Source organism: Pristis pectinata, chromosome 24 (assembly GCF_009764475.1).
Source record: "Pristis pectinata isolate sPriPec2 chromosome 24, sPriPec2.1.pri, whole genome shotgun sequence".
Taxonomy (NCBI): Eukaryota; Metazoa; Chordata; class Chondrichthyes; order Rhinopristiformes; family Pristidae; genus Pristis; species Pristis pectinata.
Genome location: NC_067428.1, coordinates 3,995,855 through 4,022,372, shown reverse-complemented (window position 1 = coordinate 4,022,372; position 26,518 = coordinate 3,995,855). Strand labels below are relative to the sequence as shown.

Below are 26,518 nucleotides of genomic sequence, written 5' to 3'. Positions count from 1 at the left end.
ACCAAGCCGTGATACATCCAGATAGGATGCTTTCTATAGTGCATCGATAAAAGTTGGTGAGTGTCAAAGGGGACAAACCAAATTTCTTTAGCCTCCTGAGGAAGTAGAGGCGCTGGTGAGCTTTCTTGCCGTGGCGTCTACGTGGTTGAACTAGGACAGGCTGTTGGCGACGTTCATTCCCAGGAACTTGAAGCTCACAACCCTCTCGACCTCAGCACCATTGATGTAGACAGGTGCATGTAACACCGCCCCCTTTCCTGAAGTCAATGACCAGCTCCTTTGTTTGCTGACATTTTGCTCTTTTGTTTTATTTTTGGAAAGATGAAAGGATTTTTTTCCTTAGGAATGTTGTAGATTGTCAGGGAAGGCTGTTAATTCTGAGGGAAGGTGGGATCCACTACTTCTTCGAACTAGTGACACATGGAAGGCTCCCAGTCTGGGAGCAGCTAAGGAAAGCTCCAGAGTGGATCAAAATATGGAAGACTGACCTTTGATACCAGAGGGGCTGGAGTCTTCCCCCACCCACCCTTGAACATTCTGGAAAGTTCTTTGCAGGACAACAGCCAGGGACTGAGAAATTGTTCTTCTAATCACGTCAGTCACAGCTGATATTTGAATTAAATCCTGTGGAGGTTCAGGGTTTGCATGCACAACCACTTTCTCATTTCACAAGCTGAACAACTTCCCTTGGCCCACCCACACCAGTGTGTAACTGGACATAGAACATAGAACAGTACAGCACAGGAACAGGCCCTTCGGCCCACCATGTCTGTGCTGACCGTGATGTCAAATTGAACTAATGCCATCTACCTGCACGTGGTCCGTATCCCTTTATTCCCTGCCTGTTGTGTCTGTCTAAATGACTCTTAAACATCATCATCGTATCTGCCTCCACCACCACCCCTGGCAACATGTCCCACCACTCTCTGAGTACAAAACTTGCCCCACACGTCTCCTCTAAACTTTCCCCCTCTCACCTTAAAGCTATGCCCTCTGGTATTTGACGTTCCCATCTTGGGAAGAAAACTCTATCTACTCTATGTATGCCTCTCATAATTTTATGTCTGGTAGGATTCTTGGCAGTGGTTTTGACCCACAGCGTTCCCATATTTGCATTGTTCAATTCCGGCCGCTGTCTGTAAGGAGTTTGTACGTTCTCCCCGTGTCTGCGTGGGTTTCTTCCGGGTGCTCCGGTTTCCTCCCACATTCCAGAGACGTACGGGTTAGGAAGTTGTGGCGCCAGAAGCATGGCGACACTTGCGGGCTGCCCCCAGAACACTCTACGCAAAGATGCATTTCACTGTGTGTTTCGATGTACATGTGACTAATAAAGATGTCTTATCTTACCTTTCTTTTTCTTTCAGGGACGACCGTGTGTGCTTTTGACAGTTGAAAAGAACCTACCTTGTTGTACTTACATTTGTCTCTCACAGGCTGATATCTCAAAGATGAGCACTATTATACAATAGCTCGCCAGATCGAAATACACACATCACCCTGGCATGTTCCATTCAGTGCTGCTGAACCTGAAATGCAGACAAGTTCCTGCCTTCATATCGTAGGGTTTTCCAACACCATTTGCCGGTGATTCCTTGTTGTGGTCAACACTGCTTAATTGCAAAGCCCACTGATGTGATTTGTGTTTATCATTGGTTAACTTGTATTCAGCCAACTAAATCCACTAAATATGCATGATCCCCACGAATAAGCATACACAGAAAATGAGGAACCTCTCAACCCATTGGGTTTATGCTTGTTCACTACAGAGTAATTGGGTGATGCAATTCCTGCAGACACTGTGAGCTGGTGATGGGGGAATAAAGGTAGAGAATAGCAGAATAGGGGCCAATCCACTGGCCTGCTCTGTCCTGGATGGTGTTGAACCTCTTGAGAGCTGTTGGAGCGACACTCATCCAGGCAGGTGGAAAGTTTTCGATCACGGTCTTCACTTGTGGCTTCTAGATGCTGAAAGGCTTTGTGGTGGCCAGGTGTTGTGATCATTTGCCGCAGGGTACCCACTCTCTGACCTGCCCTAATAGCCACAGTATTTATGGGACTGCTCAATGGTCACCCCCAGCATGTAATAGTGGGGGATTTGGCAATGGTCATGCCATTCAATGTCAAAGGTAAATGGTCTTACCGTCTCTTGTTGGAGATGTCCATCGCCTGGCCAGATAAGTGCGCCAGGAGTTACCTGCGACCCATGCCTGAACATTGCTTTGTTCTGCCTGCATGGCAGCATGGACTGCTTCATTTGCTGAGGAGTTGTCAATGCAATTGAACATTGTGAAATCATCAGAAAACATCTCCACTTCTGATCTTGTGATGGTCGGAAGGTCATCGATGAAACAGCTGAAGAAGGTTGGGCCCAGGACACAGTCCTGAGGAGTCCCTGTCCTAGCCCTGGGATTATTGACCTCCAGTAACCACAACCATCTTCCTTTGTGTGAGATATGACTCCAACTATTGGAGCATTTTCACTTAGTGCCAGTTGACTTCAATTTGCCAGGGCTCTTGAGGCCACACTTTCCTGATGGACAGAACAGTTAATCTGATCAGGATTAACTTGTGCACAATAAGTCCGCTTCCTGTCAGACTTTAGTCAACGCTTCAGTATCACCTCTGTTTCACTGCCTGGATTGCTCAAGGGAGATATTTTGGAATTTATAACATTTTCAAAGTTGATTCACTCCAAAATTGTCTAAAATATCATCAGAGCATACTTGATTAAAGCCCAACTATCTGCCAAAGAAAAGAAGCCTTTCATAGCCTTCACAACATGATGTTTGCATGTAATTGAGTTGATAATCATACTCAACAGTGTCGCTTTCAGCTCAATAGAGGCTAAGTTAAAGCCATGAGGGCAAGGCTGCAGTATGTGTACCCGGGTCACCAGGCAGCTCAATACAAAGCAGTTGATTAATGGAGTACAATAAACAATGGTGATTCTTCAGAAGGGATCACTTGACAAGGCACTCTTCACACTTTGTGGATGCTTCACATATCTATTAATACACTGACTACAAATCATTTGATCAGTTGGAGGACAGGGCCTTCATGTCTATGAAATCTGCGGATCCAAGCTCAGGAAATATACACTGCTCAGCTCCGGACTGTGGATCCGAGCTTGGGACACGTACACTGCTCACCTCTAGACTGCTTCCTATGATAAACGAGAGTCAGCTTTGACTTTAATGCCAGTTGACCCAGTGTTGCATGGTCATGAAACAAAAAGTAGAGCATTTAGCAATGTTCCCTACTTGATACAGGGCAGGAGCTTCTCTCTCTTTGCAAGGACACCCCACTTCATATGTCTGCTGCTGATATTACTACAGGGGCTGACCTGGATGAATCTAAACTTGTTCCTTTTGAATATTTTAAGTTCTTCCAAATTTGCCTGGTCAAATTGATTTTCAATTAATTCTGGCTCAGCAGGCTAGTGAACTTTAGCAACAGAGAGGCAAAATGCCAGGATACTCATGAGTTTTGAGTAGTGCAGACAGCTCTCTCTGCTGCATTGCTGCGGGGCTTTTTGGGTCTTAAGGTAAGAAGATTTCAATTGCTTTTGTTTGTCCCTGACTGCTGTGGTGTGGTATTCAGAGGCAAGAAGCCCCCTTGAACCGGCCAGTTAAGTTTGTCTTTCTGTGGGTTCACAGAGACAAATAAACAGATCGAGTACGATTTGTAGCAGGGAAACAATTGACACATACGATGCCTCATTTCTCAGTTCTGGACCCAGTTTAATGCAATTTTGATGCCTTATGGTTTAGTTTTCAAATTCTGAGCATTTATTTTAACTGAATGGTAATGAGGTGGGGACAGTGTTGAAAATTTGCACGGCCATGTCCCAGATTAATGCAGAAAGTCTGGAGCAGAACCTTTGGAGTCATTTTTCATGTAAATAATCTTGACTGAGCCAGAAAACACAAGCCAAAATTATCTGGCATAAAATGAGAGAACTTTCACTGTAGACAGTGCGTTGTGTGAGTAGTTTCCAACTGAAGGATACACAGGATAATCTTAGCCTAACTCACCCAGTGAGAGAGCAGCCGGACTGGATAGGTTGCCCGGCCTACACTGAAGGTGTTGGGACAAAACTCAGACCAAGTGTTAAATGAGTGGCCGATCTGATCAATTTAGATTCCCACTGGGTAAATTAGGATTGAATCTCCTGGTATCCATGCCTAGGTTTGTGTGAGCAAGTGTCCATAATCTAACCCATGTCCGTGTGGAAAAGCTGCAGAGTTTTGTGAAACAATAAAGATAAAAGGAAGAAACTTCATTTATAGAACATACAGCACAGGAACAGGCCCTTCGGCCCACCATGTCTGTGCTAAACACAATGCCAAATTAAACTGAATCTCTTCTGCCTGCACGTGATCCACATCCCTCCGTTCTCTGCATATTCATGTGTCTTTCTAAAAGCCTCTTGAATACCACTGTGGTATCTGCCTCCACCACCACCCCTGGCAGCCCATTCCAGGCATCCACCACTCTCTGTGTAAAAAAACTTACCCCGCACACCTCCTTTAAGCTTTCCCCCTTCCCACCTTAAATGCATGCCCTCTAGTACTTGAGCATGTCCTCTGGTTCTTCCTACCCTGGGAAAAAGACTCTGGCTGTCTACCCTATCTATGCCTCTTTTTATAAACTTCCATCAGGTCTCCCCTCAGACTCTGACACTCCAGAGAAAACAACCCAAGTTTGCCCAACCTCTCCTCATAGCTCATACCCTCTAATTCAGGCAGCATCTTGGTAAACCTCTTTTGCACCCTTTCCAAAACTTCCACATCCTTCCTGTAACAGGGTGACCAGAATTGCACACTATACCCCAAGCGCGATCTAACCAAAGTTTGGTATAGCTGCAACATGACCTCCGGATTCTTATACGCAATGCCCCAACCAATGAAGGCAAGCATGCCACCTGCTTTCTTTACCACTTTGGATGGTCACTTTTAGGAATCATTCCACAGCCTTAAGACACGTTAGAGCACAAGCTAGTCAATGCAGCACTACTTTTTGAAGTAGATTCACTGGTGTATTTTAGGAAACATGGCAGCCAATTTGTGCCCAGCAAGCTTCCACAAACAGCAATGTGATAATGACCAGATAATCTGATTCAGTGATGCTGGCAGAGGGGTAAGTTGCCACCTGTCCACTTAAGGAGTTAGGTGTCCCTGACCAATAACAGTCGAATTCATGGGAGAGAGTGCTCCCATTGGCTCACAGCTAAAACTTGCTCCTCTAGTGGCAGAAGACTGTTACTGCAGGTGTGAAAATAGGAATGTGTTCCTGAGAAAGATGCCAGGAGCACGTTTATTGAACCATCAGCACTGAGGTCACTGTGGGAAAACCCACTCCTTGATTCTTCCACAGTTCAAGTAAAAGCGGTGATTCATCTCACACTGACTTCCTCCTCCAACTGCGTTTTATTTCCTTCTGGAAGCCATTCAACCAATTCCTTCAACCCACAAACCAGCTTTACAACCAGTTAACCACAGTGTTAAGTAGCTTGTTGCTTTCCAGCATACGATTCAATATGTTAAGAGCAGAAGAATTTAGGAGGAAGGGTAGGCTATCTGGTCCTGCTCTGCCATTAACCAAGACTATGGCTAATCTTCTACCTCAGCGCTGTTTTCCTGCACTAGCCACAATTCCCTTGATTTCCGTCCAGCTGAAGGGTCTCAACCCGAAATGTCAACTGCCCTTTTCCCTCCACAGATGCCAACCGACCCACCGAGCTTGTTCCTCCAGCAGTTTGGTTTTTGCTTCAGATTCTGGCATCTGCAGTCTCTCATGTCTCCCTTGATTTCTTTAATATCCAGAAATCTGTCCATTTCTACTTTGAATGAACTAAGGACTGAGCCTCCACAGCACTCCAGACAAGGAAATTCCAAAGGTTTACTCCCCTCTGAGTGAAGAAATTTCCCCTCATTTCATCTCATTTCCCCTTATTCTGAGACTTTCGTTCTTGGCTCCAGACTCTTCAACCAATGGCGGGAATATTACTGGAAAAAATTCCGAGAGACCGGATTAACCTTTACTTGGAAAGACAGACTTTGTTAAAGTGGAGATCTTGTCTGACTAATTTGATTGAATATTTTGGGGCGGTGACCGAGCATGTCGATGAGGGTGGTGTGGTTGATGTTGTCTAGATAGACTTCAGTATGGCCTTTGACAAGGTCCCACATGGGAGACTGGGCTGAAAGATTAGGGCCCATAGGATCCAGGGCAAAGTGGCAAGTTGGATACAAAATCAGCTTGGTAATAGAAGATTGATTTTGTGATTGGAAGCTCGTGACTAGTAATGTACCGCAGAGATCAGACCCTTGCTGCTTGTTATATATTAATGGTTTGGAAGTGAATATAGGTGGTATTAATAGCAAGTTTACAAATGACATGAAAACTGGTGATGTCTCTGATAGTGAGGAGGATAATCTGATGGACGGAAAAATGACAGTTGGAATTTAATACTGAAAAATATGAAGAGATGTGTTTTGGAAGGACTAATCAGGGTAGACGATACACGATGAATGGTGGGGCCCTCGGAAGTAGTGAGAAACAGGGAGACCTTGGTGGACACATCCACGGCAACAGCACAGGGCGATAAGTTAATGAACGCATCGGTGATATTTGCCTTTATTGGAATATTAGGGCAAGGTGATTATGGGACAATTTTATAAAACTTTAGGCCACAGCTGGAGTATTGTGTACAGTTCTGGTCACCACGCTGTAGGAAGTGTGTGAGACTCACCAGGATGTTGCCTGGGATGGAGCGTTTCAGTTAAGCCGAGAGAGTGGAGAGGCTGGGTCTGTTCTCCTGGGAGCAGAAGATGCTGAGGGGGGAATGACAGAAATGTGCACAATTATGAGGGGCTTAGATAAGGTCAGATAGCGGAAAACTTTTCCCCTTATCAGAGGTGTCTATTATCAGAGAGCAGATATTTAAAGTAAGGGAAAGGAGATTTACTGAGGACATGAGGGAGAAATTTTGCACCTGGGGGATGGTTGAAATCTGGAAACCCTGCTGGTGGGATGGCAGTTGCTGGGACTCTCCAAAACATTGGAGCAGTGTTCAGACTATAATGCTCAGCATAGAAGGCTATGGGTTGTCTGTGTAGGTAGGAACTTAATGGCTGTGTGTTGTGACTCTATGTATCCAGGGCTCTGTGTAATTGTAGTTAAGACATCTTGACTCCTGTACTCAAATCCTTCCACCGTAAAGGCCCATTCTCTTTCCAAATCATTTGCTGCATCTACGTGTGGCCTTTCAGTGACTTGCGTATAAGCACACCTTGGGTCCCTTTGAATATCAAGATTTCCCAATCTGTCACCTTTTAAAAAGTATTGTACTTTTCTGTTATGTGCACCAAAGTGGATAATCTCACATTTTTCCATATTTTACTCCATCTGCCATATTCTTGCCCACTCACTCAGCTGTGTTCATGTCTCCTGTAAGACTCTTCACCTCCACCTGTATCTACCTATCACCACCCCGTGCCCACCCCGCCTCCCCTCTTTTGTCCACCTATCACTGCTCTGCTTTTCCCTCCTATACATTGGGCTTCCCGTTTTCTTATCTTCAGCCCTGAAGAAGGGTCCCGACCCGAAACGTTGACCTCCTGCTTTTCTCCACGGATGCTGCCTGGCCCGCTGAGTTCCTCCAGCATCATCGTGTTTTTCATCTAGATTCCGGCATCTGCAGTCCGTTGTCTCCCCACTCACAGTCCCACTTTGTTCTGTATCATCAGTTAACTTGGAGATATGACATTTGACCACTGCAGCCAAATTATTGATGGTGAACATTTGGGGCCCAAGCACCGCTTCCTGATGTCCCCCACTAGTCACAACCTGCCCAGCGAAAGCACATTGATTTCCATCCTTTGCTTTCTATCTCCAAACCAATTCCCAATCCATATCAGTGTATTACCCACCAATCCCACCTGCTTCAACTTTGTTGACCAACTTCTTGTGAGACCTTATCGAAAGCCTTCTAAAGACCTAAATATACCACATCTACTGGGTCCCCCTTATCTATTCGACTAATCATATCCTCCGAGAGCTCTAACAGATCAGTCAAAAATGATTTCACTTTCATAAATCCATGCTGACTCTGCTCAATCTGATTAATCTTTTCTAATTGTTACATATATCATTTATTATAGTTTCCAACATTTTCCCCACAAGTCAGGCTAACAGGTCAGTAGTTCCTGTTCTATTTCTCCCTCCTTTCTCAAGTAGTGGGGTCACACTTGCTCCCCGACAACCTGCAGGTTCCATTCCAGAACCTACGCCACTTTGGAAGATGATACCCAGAGCACCCACCATCTCTGAAGCACTTTGTTCAAAACACTGGGGTAATCGCTGGGTCCTTGGGATTTCAAGTTCACTGACTTCTCTAATACTGTTTATTGCTGATGCTAAATTCCTTCAATTCTTCATTCCCGCCTGGCGCTCAGTTCTCTGGTATTTCTGGCTCTGTCTTTGTGCCATCTTCCATGAAGGCAGACACTACGTATTTGTTAAGCTTCCCTGCCATTTCATTATCCCCCATTATAAATTTTCCTATCTAGTGTTCCCATATGGGAGCACTAAATTCTGCAGCAAACAATACAATAGCGGCTACAAGCATTTAGAAGCAATGAAGGATGCATTCAGTGCAAAGGCACAATCTTCCTTCCTCCTGGTTTTGCGATCATGAGCTTTTTCCTTCATTTTGTCCAAGACGATTTAAAAGGGTTCTGTCTTCATTGAACAGAGCAAGCAAGTTCAGAGAAAAAAATATTTATTTGTTTGTTTTTTTATTTCAGACTTTTTTCAGCCTCGGAATGTTTCAAAATCAAAACAGAAAATGCTGGAAAATCTTAACAGGCCAGGCTGCATCTGTGGAAAGAGAAACAGATGTAACACAACAACTAATTGACGAAGGGTCTTCCACTTGACATATTAACTGTTCCTCTCTCTGCAGACGCTGCCTGACCTGCTGAGTGTTTCCAGCATTTTCTGTTTTAACTTCAGACTTCCAGCAGCTGCTTTCAAAATGCCCCCAAAAAACTTTTCAGCCAGGATATACTTTTGAAGTGGTTATTGGTTTCATGGCAGGTGTGACAGCCAATTTGCAAAACAAGATCCCACAATAGCTAATGGGAATGATCACATAAGTTATTGTTAATGACTCTTGTCTGGGAGATGAATATTGACCAGGACATCAGGGAATTTCTTCAGAGGGCAGTGAATCTGTGGAATTTGTTGCCACAGAGGGCTGTGGAGGCCAAGTCATTGGGTGTATTTAAGGCAGAGATTGAAAGGTTCTTGATTGGTAAGGGGGTTAAGGGTTACAGGGAGAAGGCAGGAGAATGAGGTTGAAAAAATATTAGTCTTGATTGAATGGCAGATCATACTGGATGGGCTGAATGGCCTAATTCTGCTCCTATGTCTTATGGTCTTATGAGAACTCCCGACCCTTCATCGAAATTGTGGCAATTTGTCTGCTGGGAAGGCCTGGATTTAGTATGCAATCTGAAAGACTATACCAGAGAAGGAGATGGGTTGCTCTGGCCTCTTCTGATTGACTCTCCCATCTAACATTCTGCCCTTTCTCCCAATTACCACACAACATCTTCCCATTGTCTCTCCCCATGAGGATCTACTGCACACAAAAGTCAATGGTCAATGTGCCAACTGAATTTAAATTTTGTTCATGCCTACCATTTACAATGCAGGGTTAATCCTGTGGTCAAATGCCGATTCCAGTTTCCAGTTCAGGGTGGAAGTGACAATGTAAGGACACCATGGAGTTGAATAGGGTACTTAAAGGTATGGGTCAGGACTTAAATTGACTGCAGTGAGTGAGGCGTGGGGTTTGCACAGGTCAGCAGAAAGAAAGAATTTAATCTTTTTTGCACTGTAGATGACCTGTTGCTAGGGTTTTAGTAAATAAAATACAGCAACAGCACTCGGAATTTTCAAAGTTGATGAGCTTCCTGACATCTGGTCTGCACAGAAAGCCAGGAACTCGTCAACAAGACTTTGCCAGGGACAAAGTTTGTGGATTAGCTCAGTGATCAGCTTAAAGTGGGTCAACTTTGTGTAAACACAGACATATATTATACCGAGTAGGTTTATCGGCCAGACTGGAGATTTCATTAACAGATTTCTCCAAAGCAACAAGTGGTCCAGACTGCATTTCTAGGGCAGTTGTGGAGACAGATTCAGTTATCGCATTCAAAAGGGGAGCTGAGTGAGTACCTGAAGGGGAAGAACTTGTAGGGCTCTTGGGAGAAGGAGGGAGAGCAGTTCAAATCCCGCCACAGCTGAGCTGAGCTAAAGTGACGAGCAGATAACTGAGACTCTGTGATTGAGGGACAAACTCACGTTAATGCTTTACCTTCAGAAGTGTGTGTGATGTAGATTGAGTAATGGAAGGATATGAACGGTAGGGCCCAGGAGTGTATCGAGGGAAAACGGGACCTTGGCGTCCGGGACCAAAAATCCTTGAAGGTGGCAGAGTAGGTGGATAGAGTGATGAAGAAGTCACAGGTTGACATTTTTTAGACAAATGAATATGGGAGGTTTTGTATAACAAGGTAGTTATATCTGATTTAGTGGGCTGGATTTTTACCATAGGGCCCTACAGGTGTCCAAAGCATTGGTCTGTTTAAGACAATAGGCCACTCTTAATATGTAAATCGGGCTTCGTGATGTGCAGGTCCTCCCCAGGTTACAAATGCACGACTTACCTGCAGCCCGTACGTACGAGCAAGGATTTACCAGCTGCTGTGGGGCTGCAGGTATCTTCTGCCACGTGGAAACTCGGTTCTGGGCCGCGATTCCGAATTGCAAACTGTTCGGGTTACGAGAAGTTCACAGGAACGGAACCCCGCCGTAACCTGGCGAGGTCCTGTAAAGAGGAGCCAGCTGCCATTTTAGGTGGGAGGGTGTCAGGATCTACGCAGAACTCACTCCAGGCTGCTGGGTGGATGGTGGAGGGGACGAGGCAGTAAAAGGCACAGGCCTAGAAATAAGGAGGATAAATCTGGGATAAATGGACATGTATGAGAGCAAATTCTGCTGTCAGATGCTCAGTAGGATGGGAGGAGAAAGCAAAAAAAGAGAGCAGCCAACAGCCTTTCCGGCCCTTGTGCTCTCTCACCCAGAACGAGGCCACTGCAAAATGGGGGCAGGGTGACAGGCCAGTGTGACAGGCAGCTGGTGTTGTGGCACGGAAGAATATGAACTTCCCTTGCCCAGCACACACTTCAGTCGAAGAATGGTTTCATTTCCTGAGGCACCCCCACTGTCCCTGGCCAGTTCATGCACAGAGGTCACATGGTGGAGAAGTCAGCCCAGCTGATTATTGGAATTGTAATAAAAATTACAGACAAAATCATTCTGCAGGAAGGGGAAGACTCAACGGGAGCTCTGAGCTGTGCTGAAAGCCCCAACAGACACACAGACGGCCAAGGTGCTGGGATCGGAGACTGCAGATGGTTTCCATGGTCACCATCTTTGGCTCTCTCTTCATTTCACGTCCCATGCTTTGGAGCGGCATCAGTGTTAAGGAAATTGATATCAAGCGTGTTTTTTTTTCTCCCCGTCTTCTGCTGTCTGTAATTATTTGGAGATTTGGAAAGGGTGCTTGAATCGAGACCCACTCTCTGCGCTGACTCAGGAAGTGCGATTAGTAAATGGCCCTCAGTCAACCAAACAAACCCCTCTTGTTCATTCCCAGGGTGACAATTCTTGCAAAACTTCAACCTCATCCACTCATTTCAATATTTTCCCAGGGTTGTTGAGTTGAATGCTGCAATCATGATCTCTTTCAATACACACGGGCTCTCTCACCAGGGCCTCGAGTACAAAATCCTGGTGAGGTGCCTCGCGACGAACCAATCGTTTCACAAAATCGGCCATTCCAGTCTCGTTCCTCACAATTCCAGCATTCAGGTTTTTCTCTCGCCTTTTCTGGTGATTTCAGATTTTATTTTCCTCTCCCTCCTGACACCTGCCCCAGACACAGCTTTAGTTAGCTGCCAACCTTCACCACCCTCCTTTAGCTGACGTGCCCCCCCTTGCCTTCTGTCTCCCCTGTGACTTATCACAGACATTCTCAGCATTTTCAATTTCAGAGAATTAATTTGTCCAACATTTAACAAAGTCTTCTACCAGCAATGGGGAGCTCTTGAAAGGTGATCAAAAACTAGAGGACATAGGGTCAGGGGAAGAGTCTTAAAGGAGATTAGAGTGAGATTTCGTGACACATGAGACTGCAGACGCTGGAATCCGGAGCAACACACAACCTGCTAAAGGAAATCAGTGGGTCGAGCAGCATCTGTGGGAGGAAAGGAACTGTCGACATTTCAGGTCGACACCCTGCATCAGGACGGAGAGTGGAGAGGGGAGATGGGCGGTGTAAAGAGGAGAGGGGGAAGGGTGAGACAGGGGCCAGGAGGTGATTGGTGGACTGAGGAAGGGTGAAGGATGACGGGCAGATGGGGTAGGGGTGGAGTCGGGAGGCAGAGGCAGGTGGGTGATAGGTGAAGGCACACAAAAAAAGAAACAAAAAGGCAGATGGAGCCAGATCTTTTTCACCCAGAGCTTGGTTGGAATCTGGAATGCACTGTCTGAGGGGGTGGTGGAGGAGGTACTCTTACACTCAAGAAGTATCTGTACAAGCACTTGAATCACCAAGGCATAGAAAGCTGTGAGCCAAGTGCTGGTGAATGGGATTTGTATGGACGGGTGATTAATGTTCAGCATGGACATGTTGGGCCGAAGGGCATGTTTCTGTGTTGTGTAACTCTATGAAACTACTAAATAATTGCGAAAACCTACCAAGTTCAATTATACCATTCAGAAAGGCAAACTGTCTCCTGTACCCACTCTGACCAATAACCAGATGCCCCACAGCAAAGTGATTGAATTCTAACTGCCCTCTAAAATGGCTGTGGTCTGAAAACTGCTGTGTTAAAGCACAAAACGAATGAAACCAGGACCACTGAATTGGAATTGGGGAGAATGGGGTTGTTCAGTGAGCCAGCAGAGACACAATGAGCTGAAATGCGGTAACGTGGTGTGGCGCGGTATGGACCAAGGCACCAGATCTCTCCAATCGCTGTCAATTCACAAAATCGGTTTCCCCCATTGTGTACCATCAACAACACATGCCCCCTCATAATACCTCCTGGAACGCTTTGCCAGTGTAGAGGTGTATAAAATTATGAGGGGCTCAGGCAGGGTAAATAACCAGAGTCGGTTTCCCATTGTAGGGCTGTCTAAAACTGGAGGGCGTAGGTTTAAGGTGAGAGGGAGGAGGTTTAAAGGGGATCTGAGGGGTAAGTTATTTTTGCACAAAGAGTGGTTGGTATCTGGAATGAGCTGACAGAGGAGGTGGTGCAGACAGGAACAGTAACAAAGTTTCAGAGGCATTTAGATTGATAACTTGAATGAGCAGGGCATAGAGGGATATGGAATTAATGCAGGCAAGTGGGATTAGTATAGATAGGCACGATGGTCGGCATAGAATGTAGAATGTAGAAGAGTACAGCACACGACAGGCCCTTCGGCCCACAACGTTGTGCCGACATAACTAATCCCTCCTACCTACAGAATACCCATATCCCTCCATTTTCCTCTCATTCATGTGCCCATCCAAGCCCATCTTAAAAGCCCCCAATGAATGTGCCTCCCACCACCCTATCAGGCAATGCATTCCAGGCATCCACCACTCTCTCAGTGAAAAACATACCCCTCACGTCTGTTCTGAACCTACCCCCCCCCCCCCCTCACCTTAAATGCATGCCTTCTGGTATTGGATGGCTCAATAATGGGGAAGATATTGCTTGTCCACCCTATCTGTGGGGCACAGACACAGTGGGCTGAAGGGCCTGCTCCTATGCTGTACAACTCTGCAACAACTCTATGAGATACAGCATGGAAGCAGGCCCGGGACACTGGGAGAGCTCCACTGCTCTTCAAGGGAGCCGTGTGATATTTAACATCCTTTGAACCAGGTGATGTGACTTCAGGTTATCATCTCATCCACAACCCCAGACTCTGCCACACCTCCTCAATACTCCATTGCATTGTCAGACTGAGTCTCCAGAACTGAGCTTCATAAACCTTTGACTGAGAGTTGAGAGTGCTCCCAAGCATAGCACGCCTTTGTGAACTGGTACAGCATTAACTTGCAACAATAAATCGATCACAGAATATGAACAGTACCTCAGTACAACTCCCACACAGAGGAACTATTGAAGCCATGGTTCTGTGCACATCATCTGTACATGTCCAAAGATCAAAGAGCAGGCAGGGGTATTACCAGTCCTCTTGTAGTGCACAGTCAGCTCCCACCCTGTGAAACACACATTTACCTCACAGTGCAGGCCACAGACAGGAGATTAGGTCAGAACCTCAGGAAGCAGAATGTGCCAGGCTTTATTTAAAGAGATCACCCTTTACTTCCAGGTTTGCAGCAGATCTTGTTGGAGCTGCCCACAATATACAGCGTCCCTAGAGATCTGAGGACGTAAGTCCTATCGATGTGGTCTGTCCGAGCCTCCAGCATGACCAGAAGCAGGAGAAGAGGACACAAAAAGATTAGATTAGTTTGTTAGATTAGATTAGTTTTTGGTCATATGCACCAGGATGCAATGAAATTGCTTGTTTGCATGAAGCTCACAGAGTAAACAGTGTACATGCTAATAACAATGAATACAATGATGAGTGCAAAACAGCAGAATGGTGGACAGATTGAAGGTCCAATGTACAGAAGGAGCGAGAGAAAGGCTTTGTCCAGGATGGTCCATCACTGAGTCATCTGAGACCCTCGTTCCTACCTCCACATGTCCAAGGAGGAGTTCATTCAGAGCCCAAGGTTTGGAAGTCAGTGGGGTTGGAGATATCAGCTTGTCCAGGCAGAGCCCTCACCTCACCTCACTCCCATGCCTTGCCTTTGCATGTGTAATCAGAGTGCAGCTTGTACCCTGAGGTCAGATCTGAACCTGGCTCCACCAGGTCGGGGCTTCCACACAGAGACAATCTGTGCCCATGCAGCAGGGCCTTGGCAACTGTGAAGAACAAGTGACAAGACACCTACAACAAGTAGAAAAACTGAAAGGGAAAATGTGGGAAATACTCAACAGGTCAGGCAGCATCCATGAAAGGAAAAACAGAGTTAACATTTCAGAGCCAATGACCTTTCATCAGACCTTGCTTTTCATCCAGCATACTACCCCGGATGACTTGGGTCTTGATTCAATGTTTTCTGTGTTGATTTCCCTGGGTCTGCCTCTCATGGGGGTCCAGTGATGAACGACAGCAGAGAGATGGCAACAGGCAACACCGACAATATTGCAGCTCACCCCTCATTGGCATTGAGGGTGGTGAGGAGCTACTGCCAAGCTTGTAGACAGAGCCCCAACATTGCTGTAATTGGGACAGCCCCAATGTGGTCAAATAAGGCATGCATTGGAAAGATATGCTTTCACATAAATCGACCATGTGATGGATTCCTTTCAATGAAGTGAAAGGATCAACATTTCCTCCCGACATGAATTACCATTGCCATAGCGGCATAGAGTCACATAGCACACAAACAGGCACTTTAGCTCACCATGTGGAGGGCTGTCGGAGCTTACAGAGGGATATCGATAGGATGCAGAGCTGGGCTGACAAGTGGCAGATGGAGTTCAATCCGGGGAAGTGTGAGGTGGTACACTTTGGAAGGGCAAACTCCAGGGCAGAGTACAGGGTAAACGGCAGGGTACTTGGCAGTGTGGAGGAGCAGAGGGATCTGGGGGTTCATATTCACAGTTCGTTGAAAGTTGCCTCACAGGTGGAAAGAGCAGTTAAGAAGGCCAATGGGATGTTGGCTTTCATAAGTCGCGGGATTGAGTTTAAGAGCCGCGAGGTGATGATGCAGCTTTACAAAACTCTAGTTAGGCCACACTTAGAGTACTGTGTTCAGTTCTGGTCGCCTCATTATAGGAAGGATGTGGAGGCATTGGAGAGGGTGCAGAGTAGATTTACCAGGATGCTGCCTGGATTGGAGAGTATTGAATATGAGGAGAGGCTTAAGGTGCTAGGGCTTTATTCACTGGAAAGGAGGAGGATGAGAGGAGACATGATAGAGGTATATAAAATATTGAGAGGAATAGATAGAGTAGACAGTCAGCGCCTCCTTCCCAGGGCACCAATGCTCAAGACAAGAGGTCATGGCTTTAAGGTTATGGATGGGAGGTTCAGGGGAGATGTCAGAGGGAGGTTTTTCACCCAAAGAGTGGTTGGTGCATGGAATGCACTGCCTGGGGTGGTGGTGGAGGCAGATACATTGAACAGGTTCAAGAGCTTGTTGGATAGGCATATGGAGGAACGTGAGATAGAGGGATATGCGGGAGGAAGGGGTTAGGTAGTGTGAGGGTGGTCTGATGGACGGCACGACACGGTGGGCCGAAGGGCCTGTTTTGTGCTGTATGGTTCTATGGTTCTATGGTTCTATGTACATGCCACTCATTGTATTCACCTACACTAATCCCATTTACCCAGGTTAGGTCTGTAGGAGGGGCCATTGCCAGTGTAGTCCCTCATCAGGCTTGAGAGGGCCATCCTGCACCTCATGGACAGTGGGACCACCGAGCCCCGGCCATCTCTGCAGTGGAACCACTGAACTCTGCAGTGGGACCACTGAGCCCCGACCATCTCTGCAGTGGGACCACAGAGCCCTGACCATCCCCACAGTGGGACCACTGAGCTCTGCAGTGGGACCACTGAGCCCCGACCATCTCTGCAGTGGGATCGCTGGGCTCTGCAGTGGGACCTTGATGAGAAACACGATGATGCTGGAGGAACTCAGCAGGCCAGGCAGCATCCGTGGAGAAAAGCAGGTGGTCAATGTTTCGGGTCAGGACCCTTCTTCAGGACTGAAGATAGGAAAAGGGGAAGCCCAATATATAGGAGGGAAAAGCAGAGCAGTGATAGGTGGACAAAAGAGGGGAGGCAGGGTGGGCACAGGGTGGTGATAGGTAGATGCAGGTAAGAGATAGTGATGGGCAGGTGTGGGGGAGGAGGGGAGAGCAGATCCACTGGGGGAGGGGTCAAAGGTAAGGAGAGAGAGGGAAAAAAGGTAGGAAAAAGAGGCCAGGAAAGGGAAGAAGAGAAGAAGCGTGGTGCGGGGGTGGGGGTGGTGGTGGGGAGTGGGTGTAGGGAAGGGGTGGGGGGATCACCTAAAGTGGGAGAATTCAATGTTCCTGCCATTAGGCCTCAAGGTTCCAAGACGGAAAATGAGGTGCTGTTCCTCCAGTTTGCGCTTGGACTTCTCGTGGCAGTGGAGGAGGCCGAGGACTGACATATCTGTGATAGTGTGGGAGGGGGAGTTGAAGTGACCGGCAACGGGGAGATGCAGGTCGCGGTTACGGACGGAGCGCGGGTGTTCTGTGAAACGGTCACCTCGTCTGTGTTTGGTCTCACCAATGTAGAGGAAGCCACACTTGGACCACTGAATGCAGCACATGATATTAAGGGAGGTGCAGGTGAATCTCTGTGGGACTACTGAGCCCCAACCATCACTGCAGTGGGACCACCGAGCTCTGACCGTCCACACAGTGCGATACTTAAAGGACCATTCCTGAAAAAGCATTCTTTATCCTCACTGAGAGCTGTGACCTGTGATCAGTGCAGGCCCTGTACCTGGATGGTCTGGCTGTGGAGGTCAGGGTCATGGTCACTCCGGGTTTCCCAGCCTCAGAACCATTCCAGGCTGCTAATCTCTGCCACATCTCTCAGTTTGATGCTTCCTGCTACAGTAGGGAGGTCACCCAAACTCCATGCTGAAGGAGAGGAGTCTTCATCTACTTTTCCATCAGCCTGCAGGACCAGGTTGGGTGGACACGGGGATTTGCCTGCATTGCAGACTTCGTCAAAGTGCTGGCATTCACAGATTCTACTCATGACCTAACAGATTTCCCTGAAAAATTCCTGCCTGGACCACTTGGCTGTATCCATGGAGGGTCTACATGGGCCCCATGCACAAAAATATCACTGCTGTGAACACTGTTCACCACCCTGTCGAGGTCCCTTTGGCTCCCTGGGAGCATTCTCTCACCCACTCCAACACTGCAGCTTCCAATTGTTCAGCAGCAACACTCCCCAGTAGCTGGAAGAGTGTCGCTTGTACTGTGGTATCAGAGATCACATTTGTAAGCTTAAATGCCAGCGGTGGCTAGAACTTGGAATAGATCAGAGAATGCCGCCCTGAACCCAACGTGGCATGGTGTTACTGGCAACACTGGTCAATGTCTCGCAGTTGAATATCCTGACTTCTGTTGGGACTTCCAAGGCTGTTTAATGCCACTAAGAGATAGCAGAGCAATTTCCAGCCCCTCATCTAACTGTGCAGCTCTTGTTAAAGACCGCATGTCAATTATCAAAGAGCAACAAACATCTGCACATTGCTCCTATAATTAGTTGGTTATTTGTCACTCAGATGTTTGCAAGCTCTTTCGGTGCACAAAATGGCTGCCCCAAACAACAACAACGTACACAGCAGCTTATTGTCAGTGCATTGAAAGACATCCTAAGTGATGCCGTGAGTTGCCTTATTGAATGCAAGTCATTTTCTCTTATCCACTGAAAAAAGTAAGGAATGATTTTTCAGAAGAAAGTTTTCTTTAAAATGAATTTCAGCTCAATGGTGTTGGAATGCTACTTGATTGAACAGTCTTCTGCAATACAACTTGTGCTCTGCTGCAGGGAGCTAAACCACTCTGACCAGAAAATAACCTTGAGACCGTTTGCAGGAATGTGTCCTAAGGTTGCTATGTGACCTTTGCCAGCAAGAACTCAGCGGAGAAGGCTAAACAGGCCCGTGATGTTCTCCTCCCCTGCTTCCTTTCACTGGATTGGCCACTTGTGTTTGTCCTCATCACTCATAAGAACTGGTGTCAAAATATTGTTTTTAACAGAGAAGGAATCACCAGATTGCCTTGAATCTAAATCAGTTGCACAGTTCAGTTTTTTCTACGACGTTAACACTGATGCAGAATTTCACTGTCGGGCAGCAGTGAGGGAGAGCAGTTCCTCACTGTCCCATTGCACCAATCATTCAGGGTGGAGTCAAACTGGTGATTGGCCGGGCTACCTGACGAAACATAGGATGGGAGCTTACAGCTCCTGGCGAAACGGAGACAGACCGGCTTCACCACGAGCAGGTGGTTGGAAGGCAGTGTGTAGCTACCCTCCACTGACCCAGCTGCCTTCTGACTGGAAACAATAGCATGTATTGGCATTTCTTCTGGTAACTGCCAGTTACAACATCCAGGCCATTAATCCAAGGCTCTGCCCACCCTCTAAGGGAGACGGAAGAACATGCTGACTATATTCAAGGATCAAGAGCATTCTGCCCAGTGCTTGGTCGATAACCATCCCTGCAGCCTGCACCCAAAACAGATTGGTCTACTCATTTATCTCCTTGCTGCTTGTGGGAGTCTGCTCTGTGCATATTGGCAGACATGTTTCCCATGTTAAGCTTTATTGCAACCTGAGCTCACAGAAGTCTCTATTTGAATCCAAAAACTTTCTGTTCTTTTAATTCCTCAAAAAAAATGAGAGTGGCAACATTCTGCGTGTAGCTCTTCTTAAAACAGCCTTCTGTGATATTACCATGTATACTGTTTACTCTGTGAGCTTCATGCGAGCAAGGAACTTCATTGCACCCTGGTGTATATGACAATAAACTGATCTGAATCTGAATCTGAATCAAATTTCATCCTTCCTGTAGGCTCACACAGAAACTATCAAAATATCTCTGATCCCTCTGCCAGACTCCTGGGAATGAAGCTCAGTCAGCCTGGCTCTCTGTCAGAAAAGCAACAGTGAGGAGGATAACTTTCTGAGGCTCTTCCGCCCAGGATTGAACCCCTGAGAAGGACAAGGGACCTTGTTGCTGCTTCCTTGACAACTCTGGTTGAAGGCCACTGACCCCTTGTTCGTGGTCACTGTCGAGGGAAGCAAAGGGTGTAGAACTGTATTTTGGGCCTCAGCTGTGAGTTGCTCCCTGTGGGATCCCAGGCTTGGCCGTACAACCTGAAAGAGAAGCCACGAGGAGACATCCAATTTGACAGTAGAGCACACTGAAGCAAGATGCATCCAATGATAGAATCTATGGAACCTCTCGGGGGACAACATTTTTATAGTGCGGAATCTGTTCTGATGCTTTTAGAGCTGATATCTGATAGCCTCGACAAATATGCATAATGCATGACATTAGGATTCTACAGTGGCTAATGGTGAACTGGTGCATTAGAGGAATATCTGAAACACAAGATTACATCAGGACTGATACACACTGCAATCTCCTATAGGGGGTCTGTTAAAGAATGCTCCTCATCTTGTAATTAGCCTATTACTTGAAGTGTCTCACAGCAAAGTGACCCCTCTATCAGGACACAGTCCATTTAGTCAGATCCCCTCTATAATACAAAGTTGTTCACTTAAATAATATGATGACCAGGTCACTAGCTCTCAATCACACAGTCCAATAAACCATTACCGAACTCAATCACTAACTTGCAATTGCAACCTTTATATCATTAAATTGCTATCTAAACCAGGTCACCAACTCTCAATTACACAGCCCAGTAAACCGTCAGCTAACTGGCTATTGCTTGCACAGACCGATCCCATACACAGCTCCTCAGATAATGGAGCAGTCATGCCTGGATGCAGCAGGGTAGTGGCAGTATTTGGGTACAGACTGATATGTGACAAGTGATATTCATATCACACTGTGATGTTCTGAAGATGACTCCAAGAATTACTGTGGTCCCATTGTTCAACTCTCTCTCCCGGACAGATGACAACATAAGTAAGATGCCTTTATATGGAGAGAGAGCTTGGTGACAGAGCTGCAGAACTGTGAATCTTGTTTTCACTTCATGATTGCTCACACTGAAACAGTTCCAGCCAATGGCTATCTCCTACGAGATGCAGCCTAACTTCCTCCACTCGACATCCAACTTGGCTGACACCATTGATCAGATCCGTAACTGAACTAGTCAAAAACATCTGGTTAGAAGAGCAAGTCAGAGGCTGGGTATGATGTGACAAGTGATTCACTCACATCTGGAGTACTGTGCGCGTTTGTGGTCCCCTTATTTTAGAAAGGATATACTGGCAATGGAGGCAGTTCAAGAGAGGTTCACCACGCCAATTCCTGGGATGAGAGGATTGTCCTGTCACCAGCAGCTAAAGAAATTAGACCTGCGCTCTTGGAATTTAGAAGAATGAGGAGTGATCTTATTGAGGAGTTGAGCCCAGTATAGATCAGCCGAGACCTTATTGAGTGGTGGGACAGGCTTGAGGAGCCAAGTGACCTACTCCTGCTCCTATTTTCTTGTGTTCATGTGAAACTTATCCTGAGGGGATGTGACAGGGTAGATGGCGAAATGTTTCCATTAGTGGGAGAACATCGAATAAGGGCACGGAGTTACAAGATTAGGGGTCAGTCATTTAAAGCGGAGATGTGTAAGAATTTCTTCTCACAGAGGGGGTGGATCTGTGGAAATCTCTACCCCAGGGGGTTGTGGAGGCCAAATCATTGGAAGGATTTATAAAGGAAGTAGATACAGTTTTAGAAGCTGAGGGCTCTGGGGAACTGGCACAGGAGGAGATGAGACCTGGCGCAGATCAGCCATGATCATATTGAATGGTGGGGCAGGTTTGAGGAGCCGAGTGGCCTACTCCTGCTCCTAGTTTCTTAAGTTCTCAAGTTCTTGACTGCCTGGACACTTTCTATTATCTAAAAGGCATAAGTCAGGCGTTGCCTGGATGAATGCAGCTCCAACGTTACTCAATGAGCTCGACACAAGGGTCTCTGCCCGAAACATTGACTGTTTAGTTCTCTCCATAGATGCTGCCTGACCTGCTGAGTTCCTCCAGTACTTTTTGTGCGCATGTCGCTCCAGAACAAAGCAGCCTACTTGACTGACACCCCATACCTTCCCCCACCGCCCATAACATTCACCCCCTCCACCATCTGTGTATCATGACTGCAGTGTTTACCATGTACAAAATGCTAAGGCCAATGCCTTTCTGATAGTTCCTCTCGAGCTACTTAGACGGGCAAGAATAGCAAATTGGCCCGCAGTATGGTTGACCTAGAAATAGATTGCCATTCCTTCATCATTGCTGCAACTAAATCCTGGAACTTCCTCCCCAGCAGCAAAGTGGGAGCATCTTCACCAGAAAGATTGGACTAGTTCAAGAAGACAGTTCACTGTCACCTTCTGAAGGACAATTATGGATGCGTAATAAATGTGTGGCTTGTCATCTACATCTGCATCTTGTAAATCAATAGAGAAAAGTCATAAAAGATTATTGAATGATTATTGGAAGCATGCAGTGCTGTAACATTTAACATAAGAACATAAAGAGCCACACCGACCATGAATGTCCAAATATTTAGTCTCAATCATAAGCAGAGTGACGGAAGGTGTTGTTGACAGTGTTATCAGGCAGCACTTACCCACCAGTAACCTGCTGACCAATGTCCAGTTTGGGTTTTATCAGGATCACTGTCCGCCTGACCTCACCACAGCCTTGGTCCAAACATGAATGTCAGACATTAGGTGAAAGTCACTGCCCTTGACATCAAGGCAACAGTTAACCTTGACATAAGGAGACCTGGTAAAACTGAAGTCAATGGAAATCAAATGGAAAACACTCCAATGGTTGGGGTCATTACCTTGATTGCTGACCTCATGGTCATTGGAGGTCAGCCACCCCATCCCTAGAACATCACTGCAGGAGTTCCTCAGGGCAGTGTCCTCGGTCCAGCTATCTTCAGCTGCTTCATCACAAGGTCAGACGTGGGGATGTTCAGTGAAGATTGTACGTTGTACAATTCCCCAGCAAGTGAAGCTGTCCATTTCTGAATGCAGCAAGTCCCGGACAACATTCAGGCATGGGCTAACAAGTGGCAAGTATCACATTCCGGCGAAGCACACAGTTCTTTGATCCTCAGGGAGCTTGAGTTGCTGGACACTTACAGAGTCCCGAGGAACAAGATCACAAGGTTACAAGACAAAGGAGCAGAAGTAGGCCATTCGGCCCATCGAGTCTGCTCCATGAGTTAAACTAAAACTATTCCTATCTAGCCCCAATTTCTAGCCTTATCCCCATATCCCTTGATACCTTGACTAATTAGATACCTATCAATCTCCTCCTTAAATGCCCCCAATGATTGGGCTTCCGCAGCTGTATGTGGCAAAGAATTCCATAATTTCACTACCCTCTGACTAAAGAAATTTCTCCTCATTTCTGTTTTAAACGGTACCCTCTAATTCTAAGACTGTGCCCTCTAGTCCTGGACTCACCCACCAAGGGAAACAGCTTAGCCACATCTACTCTGTCCAGTCCTTTCCACATTCTAAATGGCTACCCTTCAAGGGCTACCCTTCACGTCCCAGCTACCCCTAAGGCAGCAGCTAAGCACAGAGAGCCAAAGTACTAGTATGTCAGTACAAACTCCTGAGATACTACTGCCTGTATTAGTCCAGGGGGGAGGAGGAGGATGGTCTCACAGTTCAAACCTATCAGGTGGGAAGACTTCATCACCGTGTGCTGCCTGCTATACAATGGTGCCAGCCAAAGTTAGTGCCAAGGAAGGAGTTAGAGGAGCAAGGAGACCAGAAAGCTGAAGGCTAGGAGGCAGAGAATGGTGGGCTCAGAAGAGCAGGAGGAAGAGGACCAAGCATTGGCCGCTGTTACTGAAAGGGCTTTCCAAACCTCTGAAGTGTTTTCTACCTTTGTCTCTACGTCTTGGTCCTCACCTCCAAATCCAATGGGAATACGCTGGATGGGGAAAGCTCAAGCCCCCTTTATGTTGTGGAAATCAAATCATCCCTTGTCCTCTCCTTTTACATCCTGGAAAATATTTTGCTGGGTTGCGTAATCTCTTGTGTCATCTACACTGTAGGGCCTCCACGGGCAAGATTTTCACCTTGGGGATGATACTCCGAATCGTTCGCCTTACTTATTTCTCCTTCTGAGGCAGTCTCTCGGGATCATGGATGACTCGCTTCCACTCCTATGGGCTTTGAGGTGACTGGTGAGGCAAATGTGGGCCCCACAGGCTTTAGTGTGTTCCTTCCACTAGTGGTACTGCACTTTGGTGTGTTGCCAACCACAAGGATACAGTCCCATCCCAAATGCTCACTGGCTTCGTACAGCTGCAGCATTAATTCTGTCCCCTTGCTAAAGGCCATGATTCTATCAGCCTTTCTGATCGTTACCTGCACCCGTCTGTCACTTTCTAACAATCTACATATAAAGACATTAAGTACTCTGTTCCATCTTTTTTTAGGTCCAAAGTAGATGACATTATAATTTCCTGTATTAAATTCTATTTTGCCGCCCCTTTGCAGAACCAGTTACCCCACTGATATCACTCCGACTCAAGGGCTCACCTCCACAGTGTCTCCTGTCTCTGTGCCAACAGCAGAGTTGGAGGTCCCATCACCTTCATCATGAATAAAAATGGTGGATAGTTATGGCTTTGACACAGAACACCATTGGTCACCTTCTGCAAGTTAAAGGAGTGCCTGTTAACTCTGCGGTCTGTTCCTACTACCCATCCAATTTCTGAACCAGGTCAATGTGCTTTCAGTTGGTGGGTGAGGTAGAAGGTTAAGTTCCTGAACTAGTATCCAAAGGCCTGGGTTATTGAACCAGGGATGTGAGTTCAGATCCCAGCAAAGCAACTGGGTATGTAAGTTCATGTTATTAAGTAAATCTGGGAGCAAAGGACTAGTATTAGTAAAAGTCGACATGAAACGATGGGATTATCATTAAAAAAAATCTTCAGGGGATGAAATCTGTCATCCTGACATGGTTTGACTTACACGTGACCTCAGACCAAGTGTTTCAGAATTTTGTGCATTCATCTTTCGTGTCAAGGCACATTACAGGTCAAAGTGACCACATTTGGAACCTTAGACTGTTTCAGTGGCTCAGGAAGCGTGGCTGGTAAAAAAGGATTTCGTGCTGCAAATGACCCTGCACTCATGAATGTCAGAAATCAAATCAGACAATGCTGGAAACACTCAGCAGGTCAGGCAGCATCTGTGGAGGGAGAAACAGTTAATATTTCAGGTCAACGACCCTTCATCAGAAAGACCCTTCCTCAAGTTCAGAGGTGGCTGGGCTGCTCAAACCCCTTTCTCTCCTCCCCGTGACAAACCCCTCCAACGTGTCTGACCTGCCCCAGGATATACCCACGGTGACTGTACTGGGTACAAACAACACATCAGGAGTTTGCAAAGCTCATTTTTGATTACAAACATCAAATAAAAATTGAGCTACAAGTGACTGCAGATGCTGGAAAATGGAGCAAAAACCAAACTGTTGGTCGAACTCAGGCAGATGCTGCCTGATCTGCTGAGGTATATTGCTTCAAATTAAGATCACCCACTGTCACTGCACTTAAAATTAGATTTATATTTTTGCTCAAAATCACAAAGGGTTTTGACACAACAAAAAAGGGGAAGTTGTGACAAAAGGATCTGTAAGAAAAGACACAAAGTTGTTGCCAAAAGTACCAGGAGGGAGGTGAACCTTGTGTGACAAGGAGTGATCTAAAATGCATCACTTCAAAGAATACTGGAAGCTGATTTAACAGGAATTCTCAAGGGGAATTAGCTATAAACTCATGAAGGATGTATTACAGGACACATGGAGGGTGTACAAATTGGAAATCTCTTTCAGTGAGGCTCAGTGTGATGAAGTGGTGACCTGCATGAATCCCGCATTTGCTGCCTAATTGGACGCCTAAGTCGATTGCAGTGTATGTCATATTGTTGGGATTTCTCTGGCGTTTGATTGACGGAGCCATACATCACTGATCAGAATGTGCTGCTTATACTTGAGACTCTCCTTCTGCTCGGGACATTATGGTACTGTGGACATTAATGAACAGCATCCTGAAACATCGGTGCTGGGTTAGATTGCACTTTGCTGCTGAACCTTCAACAAGCAGACATCATGAGGCTCGACCAGAGCAGGTTCTCGAAATGTTCCCTGTCTGATAATTTCTGATTGATCGTATTAACATTTTATTTTCAATAGAACAGCCCTTACTGTTCCTGTTTTCTCTTACCAAGTATTTTTTTTCCCTCAGGATGTCCGAGACACTGTTTCAGCAGGAGAGGCTCCAAGCAATTGCGGTGAGTCTAAATTTAACATCCTAATCTGTTCATTCAACTGCCTCGCGGGAATCTTGCAAACATTCAGCTTGAGGGATGCTGTCCCGAGATCCAGAATCCACATTCTCCTTTATTATCGATGGGGCTTATAGGCCAAAACCCAGGTAGACCTCACAGCAAATAACAAAGAGTGAACATGCTGACAATGCCCACCGGTCAGTTGGATGGCAAGGCAGAAAAGGTCCCACTTCAATGCATCTCGTAGTAACCTTGGGTACCAGCTGACTGGCTGTTGTCTGAGAGGAGTGGACAGATCAGCCAAC

At 46.4% G+C, this 26,518-nt stretch overlaps 1 protein-coding gene across 2 annotated transcripts in view; it reads left to right on the top strand.

The window, feature by feature from the left end:
* Nucleotides 1-26,518, top strand: part of palm1a (paralemmin 1a) — a 208,277-nt gene that overhangs the window by 42,986 nt on the left and 138,773 nt on the right. The window contains exons 1-2 of one of the 2 annotated variants that reach the window (XM_052038045.1): nt 26,008-26,054; nt 26,171-26,216. In XM_052038045.1, coding sequence (XP_051894005.1) covers nt 26,035-26,054; nt 26,171-26,216 — 66 coding nt within the window. In that variant the 5' untranslated portion in view covers nt 26,008-26,034. Of the gene's footprint in view, nt 1-26,007; nt 26,055-26,170; nt 26,217-26,518 lie in introns of those variants that run through there. The other variant, XM_052038046.1, reaches the window with a different exon arrangement.